Genomic DNA, 7,826 nt, shown 5'->3' with positions numbered 1-7,826 from the left:
AATAACCCCACAGAGAAACTGATGGAGCCAAGAGCACCCCTGGCCAGGGTTTGTCAGATGTCAGAGGCCTGCTAGAACCTTGCTTGATCCCTGCTTCTGCTGTGACCAACTTCCAGTCAGTCTCTTTCCTTCGTTTCCCTGTTAAGGGGAACTGTCTGCCCACCCCCTGGCTATGCTATAACTGGAAGAAATAGGGTCTAGCACATTGGCTCTGTGGTGGGAAGTCACCAGAAATTACTCTTTTACCAAGATTTCTCAGAAAGGAGAGGAATTCCTTAAAAGGAAGGGATAGTTCTATTAGGAAGGCACTCTATTTGCACAGAGAAATATAAAAACCCACAGAAGGAACAAGAGTTCATTATAGCTGTATCTGACTTCCACCTCTGAGACTATCTCCATTCTGAGACTATCTCAGCCTGGATACCATGGCACTCTAGAGAAGAGCTAATGCTTCTTATTTTGACCCAGGAAACTTCCTTGAGACCTTACCTGGGAGCTAGCCAAGAACCAAATGTATTTCTCTGTGGGCTGACCAAAGCCAAAAAGGCTATGACGGAATCATGAAATCATAGTAGGCCTCCTTAAAATTACCAGCTCAGAAGTAGCTAAGGCTTTCTGTCCAGATCATACCAAAAGATGGATAGCTGGCTTTTCCATATCTCATACAAGCAGGTGCCGTACTTTTCCCTTTAAACACTTCTGTAGGCCTGATACAACAGAGCACTGGACTGAAGGGAATTCTCCCTGTGTGTATGCTGTGTTCTTAGAAGCAGTCTTTGGGCAACATAAAAGGAAAAACTTTGTAAAACATATCTGTGCTGTAGGCCAAGTCAGGGAGAAACTAAAAAAGCCTTCATTGCACAGACTTTAGATCTCGTTTCCATTTTAACTTTGTCCAAGTTGCTCTGTTAGCCACGAATGCAGTCAAGCACCCTTAAACATTTAAGGGCTTTTTTCTTCTTGATGGGATGTTCAATTTGGTGTTGGCTAACCTTGAATTTTTTTCTAGAAATATTAAAATTTACTTAAAGCAAAGTGAATTGTTTTCCCACAAACATGTCTGTTTACTTCATTATGGCTCATGCTTCTCTTTTGAAGAAAAAAAATTTTCCCTGCCCATCTGAGCTATTTCACTTTTCTTAAAAAGATTAAAATATCGTATAAAATCAGACTGACACTTAGGTGACTTGAAGATAACTCTTACTCTTTGGCTGCCTTCCATACCCCCCTCCCTTACCTTTTTTTAATATATATGCCCTTACAGATTTTAACAACCAAATAAAATTCTAGCAATAAATTGAATTATACTGCTCTATTTGTATATATTGTGCCATAAATAGAATGTCTGTACCTGGAAGGTATTTTTTTGAGAACTGATTTATATGAAATATACTTGAGGGTAATGTAGCTTGTCATTTTTGTTTCAAATTCTCCTGCATAGGCAGATACTTTGAGGACACCTTAACTCTTTGTTATGTGTGCCTTTCTTTCACATCAGATGGCTGTACATAGAGAAATCACTTTTGCTTTTTAGTTTATCATTGTTCTTCCCACCTTGAGCTTGTCTGGCTAGCATCAGTCCTGAGGCAGCTGTCTGGAACCTTCCTCTGCCTCTGCCAAATTTGGCAGAGGTGTGAATGCTGCACTCACACCTGTGACTGCCCTTATCATACTGCTTAAGAAAGTGCTCTGTCTTCCAGGCAGAACTAGGGCATCTTAAAATCCTTTTCAAAGCTGAGTAGATGCATTGGCTTAGGAGCCCCATATGCACATTTTTCAGTGTTCATTTGGGAGTTTTGTGAATTGTTTTAACTTACCCAGCCTTTGACTCCTGTTGAGCTGCAGTTAAACCTCACCTGTCACATCCCTTCTTTGATAGGAAGGTTGGGTTGTAATGGTGAATTTGGCTCTGGCCTCAAGTATTTTTAGGTTTTCACTTGCAGCTCCTACTACTTTCCTGGGTTACCCAAAGCACTGCTTCTTGTTCCTTTTCTTCTTTTGTTTTGTACTAGCTGGCATGATGTATACTTAAACAGCTTCTCTATAAATCAGAGGCAGAAAGTTATCTCTGGAAGAGAAGAACCAACACGAGAGAACCTGTTGTTGTAACTGTGGTGTCCCTAAGGGCAGACAGGAATGTGTGGCGCCCAAGACCGTGTCTGATACAGCAGAGCTGAGTGGACAGCCTTCACCTGCTGCTGCAGCTCTCCCTTCTGCTGGCATTTCCTTACTACTGTTACTGGACATGACCCCGTCACACACACACACACCCCACCCCACCCACCTCACCCCCGCTGGTCTTCCTGGTCACAGTTGAAGACTTTGACTGTGATGGGCTCATACTCATAATGGCCTGCCGTTGAGTTGTTTTTAGTGACAGCTTTTGTTTGCTACACACCTCATTGGCTTGCTTACCAACACCAGATAGATGTGGTCCCTTCTTTCATATCCAAACCAGAACACATTTGGGTGTTTCTGAGACTTTATAGAGCGTGTATTGTTTGTTATATGAACCTAACCTACCTTGTTGTTTTCTCATATTAAGAAATGTAAATCTACTTTGCTTTAGTGGGGCTATTTTGGTAATGTATAAGCAATTTTGGTTCAGTTTAGGGAGTGAACTCAAGGTTTCCATGACTTGATTTGAGCTTTGCTTATTTCATCAGTAATTCTGCCCTTTTAATTTATCTAAATAAAACATTTTCTTCTCCCACTATGATAAAAGCCCCCATCCATACTGATTACTAAGGAAAAATATGTATATATCTGCATTGATCCCTATTTTTATTAATTCCTCTGACTTTTGAAAGCATAGACTAACAGATGGTAGTCTCAAAGTAATGGTGAGGAATCTGCCTGAAGAACCACAAAATGGCCTGAAGAAGGGAAGACAGTTCTTCAGCATCCTCAGGAGTGGGAGGGGTAGGGTGAGGGAAGAATGAGCCCCTATCAGCCAGATAGCTTCACTTAGGCCTATTTAGTATTTAGAGATTCAGTTATAAGAGCATGTTTGCCAAAAAAAAAAAAAAATTTCCAGTGCCTTAAAAAAAAAAATAGGCCTGTGATCCGTTGCAAGAAGAGTGTCATGGAAGGACTGGGGCATTTTCACATACACAAGGTAAAAGAAACTATACGTATTTGCTAGATGTGGGGGATCCATACATACACATTACACAATCAGGGTGACCTTTCATGTCAGGGAAGAGCTTAGTTTAGTCACAAATAGATGATTTCTTCATTCTCAAAAATGTATATCCTGGAGCAGAGCTGGGCTTATTTTTAAATTGGGGCCAGTTTAAATTATTGTCTTTAGTATCATTTCCAGCTACTAGAAAATAATCCCCACCTACTAGATCTTAACTTTTGGAGGTGACATGAATTCCTTTAAAAGGACAAAGGATACATTTCTGTATATATATTTAGAGGACTCACTGACCAATCTATGAACCAGGTTATTTATACCCTACATACCTAATAAATCACTTGCCAAGTGTTTTCTGACAAGACAAGTTAGCGAAGGGACACCATGGTGTATGATGGGAATATCAGGGACCTTGATGCCAGGCAGATGTAAGTGAGACCTAGCTCTACAACATAAAAATGATAAGGTGAATGCCCTTAGAAACTATCTTTTTATCGGTAGGAAAACAGAGGTGATATTCAGCGATGTTCTTGTATGAGCAATAATGTAGAGATAACTACCACGTAAGGACTCAGTGCATCATAGATATTGTCAGAGGATGCAGTTCAACTGGCAGTGCAATGTGGCTGCATGAGACCATGCTGACTTGCTTTGTCTGCACCGTGATGCCTATGAATCACCATAGCGCACACACACTCAGCAGTTATCATTCTTGTGTCTGGATCTGTCTGGATGTCAACTGTACTTGATGTCCCCAAAGATGGCAACGCCTTGGTTACCTATTCCAGGGTCTGACACATTTCTGGTCTTAAGTAAATACTGAATAGAGGAATATTGAGCCCATCACAAGTATTGGTTCAAAGTATCTCCCCACAGCCAACCTTCCAGTTCCCAGTTGTATTGGCGAGACTCGACCTTGGTTTGCAAAGTGCCCCATCAACTGGGAAGGACATCGCACTCCTAACAACAAATGAGACACAAGGGAGCCTTGAACTTTTTTTAATCTTTCATAATGCCCTGGCCTCTGTTAATACAGTTACCTTCCTGAGGTAGCTTAATTTCTGGCTCTGCTGTTACCTCCAGCTCCCACTCTCAGTGAGAGCAGACTACAATTCTGAAGCAAAAGGCTTGGCATTAAAGCAGTGGTCCCCATGGGCCAGTGTGGGAAGAGAATGGAAGTGGGCCCTCCTTTCAGGACAGGTGGCCAAAGGGTAGGAGACTGAGTGGTTCAGCAAGGGGGGTAGGTTGCCCAGGGAGAGGGTGATGGGCACCTCCCGAAAGATGGGAATTGAGAGTGGGGAGCTTGCATGGGGCTGAGGCATCGCAGAAGACTGGCACTGCTGCTGCAGGACCTGCTGCAAGACAGGTTGCAGAGAGACAGGGGCTTCTGTCTTGGGGCTGCTGTCTTGGGCAGCACAGCTGCTCTCAGGGATGTCCAACTCTGACTCTGAATTCTGAACCTCAGCCTCAGGCTTGGTGATAGCAGAGGGCGGGCCCATGTTGATGGCCGCAGACATGCCTTGGTATCGTCGCTTGTTAACCCAGTACAGCAGTGGGCTGTAGGTGAATGTGGTGACTCTCATCGCTTCCACCCACTCCTGGGCACGCTCTTCCCGCTGCAAGTTCTTCCTCCAGTGCAGAAAGACAATGCAGCAGCCAGTTATCACAGAACACAGCCCCAGGAATGCAAAGTACAATGAGACCCACACTAAGGCAATAAGAAAGAAAAAAAAAAAGGCAAACTGGTTGATAGCTCTAGCTTAGGATCCAAGCCATTTCACATTCCTGTCCTTAAACCTAGTTAAATTATTCCAATCACTTAACCACTCTGTTCCTTCCCTCCTCCCTGATGTGCCTCTCTTATTCAGTCAAAGCAGAGTTTCCAGGAGCCTTAAGGAATTACCTTTAGACCTTTACAGATAAGGAAAGCTAGGTCTAGAGGCACCATGGCCTGCCTAAGCTTAGTCAAGTCTCTGGCTCCCAGTCCTGGACCCATGCAGCCCATCAGATTGAGAAGCCTCACTAAAATCAAGGCTCATCAAGGAAATTAAAGTTTACCAGCTGACATCACAGGTGTCCCATCCTATTCTACTACATGCTTTAACCTTTCATCTATGATGAGATATTCCTAGTATCTCCACTGCTTGGCCACAGAGATATGATCTCTGCTCTCAAGGAATCCTTCATTTTCTAGAAAAAACTATATCCTAATTGCTGAGCACTCCACCATGCAGGCAGCCACCACCCCCTCCATGCAAAAGGTCTTCCTGGAGTGCTCCCGAGCCAGAGGGCACAAAGCCAGGGGGAGTGATTGAAGGACACTTACTGCCAGGGAGGCTCAGGTCCTGCCGTTGGGAATCCATAAGCTCGAGCCTTGGTACCTGGCTGATAGCTCTGGGGAGAATGAGTTCATTTACCCATCTGTCCAGCCAATAGGAGTCCTTGGAATACTCAGGCCCATTGTTCCCTAAAGTTTCCGCCAAGTCACCTGGGGTTCCGAGCACCGAGCATTCCAGGGGCTGTGATTCTGAAGTCTTGGTTAGTGGAAGGGACTCCATCTAAGCATCTGAGCATCGTGAGCATAGAAAATCTCTGCTGCATCTATCAGGGACTGACCCACCACCTGGGTCATCTGCTCTTTACCCCATATGGGGAAACCCACAGACAGCCCCCAAGAAAGGCCAACCCCCCCCCCCGTCCCTTTAAGGAACAGTTGATGGATACCTGTCACCAGTAGGGAGTGAGGCAGGGGACACCAGAGCTTTGGGCAGCTCTGCCCTCAAGAAGTCTATGACCAAGTTGTCAGAAGAAAAGTTGCTCAAGGAAACTAAATGGTCAACACTGCCTTCCTTGTTTGCAATCTTTATAGTTTCATTACTTTCAACAAGTGTTTGTACATTTTTACTGGGTATCAGGCCCTGTGGCAGCTCGCCACCATCTGGCCCTACATTTCTTCTCTGCCACATCTTCTTCTCCACCCTTCACATATCTTTCCCTTCTGACCAGGCCAGCCAGACCCCTTAACAAACTGTTTGCTCAGACCTCTGGAGTTTTTCTCTGCTTACCTCACTGGCTCCTGCTTTTCAGTCTCCTTTACTAATTTCTCCTCTTTTTCTTTATCTCAAAATGTTAGTGTGCCCTAGGACTCAGTCTTTAACTCTCTATCTACATCATCCCCTTAGTGATCGCATCCAGATTCATAGCTTTAAATATCATGTACACTGACAACTCACAACTTTATCTCTTGCCCAGTCTGCTCCTCAGAACTTTAGCCTCATGCACACAACAGCCTGCTTACCAGTCTGTTAAGATCTCTCTAACATACCCAAAATGTAATTCCTGATCATCCATCATCATCCAACATCTGCTTCCTCTTTTCCGTAAGTGGCAACTCCATCCTTTCACATCTTCATGTTAAACACTTGTAAGTCATCTTTGATGACTTTCATTCTCCTACATCTACATTTAGTCCATTAGTAAATTCTTTAGACTTAGCTTTCAAAACATCCCCAGAATCTGACCACCTTCTGTCACTATCATTTTATTCTAAGCACCACCACCTCTTACTTGGATTACTGGTCTCCCTATAGAGAGGCCAACCATCCCAATTTGCCCGGGACTGAGGAGTTTTCCAGGATATAGTGCTTTCAGTGGTAAAACCTGGGAACGCCCAGATAAACCAGGACAAATTAGTCACTCTTGGGAGAGCATCCATCTTGCCCCTCATTTCCCATATTCCACCTGCAACCAAAAGAATCTGTTTTAAAAGCTGATCATGTTACTTTTCTGCTCAAAACCTACTTCCCGTCTCACTCAGATTTAAAACCAAAGTCCTGGGGCCTCCCTAGTGGCGCAAAGGGTTAAGATGCAGCCTATGAAGCTGTCTGCAGCCACTGCAGCACGAGTTTGATCCCTGGCCAGGGAGCTACCCACATGGTGCAGCAGACCTCTCTTGTCTCGCCTGCTGCTCCCCTCAGCAGTGTATTTCAGTCAGTCTGCCTGTTCTGCTCCCCACTCTGTCTCTGGTGAATCCTCCCATCCCCCACACCTCTAGCCTGTACTTCAGCTCTTGTATGCATAAATGAATGGATCTTTTAAAAAATAAAATAAAACCAAAATACTTAACAAAACGCATGAAGCCCTGAACCATCTAACTATCCTTTCCCATACTTCCTTCACACACTACCCTCCCCGATGGTGCACAGCAGGCTGGGCATGCTCCTGCATCAGCCTGTGCTTCCTTTCCCTCTGTCTGGAAGGCTGTTCCCAGGATAACCAGAGAGATCATTCCCTTCTTTCTTTAAGGGCTCTGTCAAATGTCCCCTTATCTCTGTCTAAGCTTGCTTTGTGTTCTGGGGGATAGCATGTAGCATCACCTAACATATATTTATTTACTGTCACTCTCACCCCACTAGAATATAAGCCCCATGAATTAATGTAAACAATAAATAACCTGACATTTTCATAAGTTATAACTGCTATAAAGAGAATAAAATAAGGTAATGGGATAAAGAATATAAGGGGATGGTGAGTGAAAAAATCCCTCTGAGATGCTGACTTGTGAACTGAGCCCTAAGCAAGCAAACCCAAGCAGAGGGATGAGCAAGCACGGGGATCTGAGGTAGGTGCAGGCTAGCACCCTTAAAGGACTTAGTAATCTCAAGAGTCTATCACACTCTCCCAA

General features: G+C 44.1%; 1 protein-coding gene across 2 annotated transcripts; it reads right to left on the bottom strand.

Moving 5' to 3' along the window:
• Positions 1 to 4,108: 4,108 nt before the first annotated feature.
• Positions 4,109 to 5,589, bottom strand: TEX38 (testis expressed 38). 2 transcript variants are annotated; one of them, XM_037498359.2, is made up of 2 exons: positions 5,469 to 5,589; positions 4,109 to 4,850 (listed from the first exon to the last, which is right to left on the bottom strand). In XM_037498359.2, exons 1-2 carry the CDS (start codon positions 5,503 to 5,505, stop codon positions 4,249 to 4,251), a joined length of 639 nt encoding a protein of 212 aa, XP_037354256.1. In that variant the 5' UTR covers positions 5,506 to 5,589; the 3' UTR covers positions 4,109 to 4,248. The 2 variants fall into 2 exon arrangements, with proteins under 2 accessions (XP_037354256.1, XP_037354257.1); XM_037498360.2 differs by having other exon boundaries at positions 4,109 to 4,771; positions 5,469 to 5,588.
• Positions 5,590 to 7,826: the final 2,237 nt, after the last annotated feature.

The sequence above is a fragment of the Talpa occidentalis genome, unplaced genomic scaffold, assembly GCF_014898055.3.
Source record: "Talpa occidentalis isolate TD23 unplaced genomic scaffold, MPIMG_talOcc4v2.1 talOcc4.9, whole genome shotgun sequence".
In the NCBI taxonomy this organism is placed as follows: domain Eukaryota; kingdom Metazoa; phylum Chordata; class Mammalia; order Eulipotyphla; family Talpidae; genus Talpa; species Talpa occidentalis.
The sequence above is the reverse complement of the archived record's forward strand: the minus strand, read 5'-3'. Positions and strand labels throughout refer to the sequence as shown.

Excerpts from the sequence above, each read along its gene's own strand:
- TEX38 (XM_037498359.2), bottom strand. The coding sequence starts at position 5,505 with ATGGATTCCCAACGGCAGGACCTGAGCCTCCCTGGCA. Across the intron at positions 4,851-5,468 it reads GGACCTGAGCCTCCCTGGCA|TGTGGGTCTCATTGTACTTT; the intron begins GTAAGTGTCCTT and ends TTATTGCCTTAG.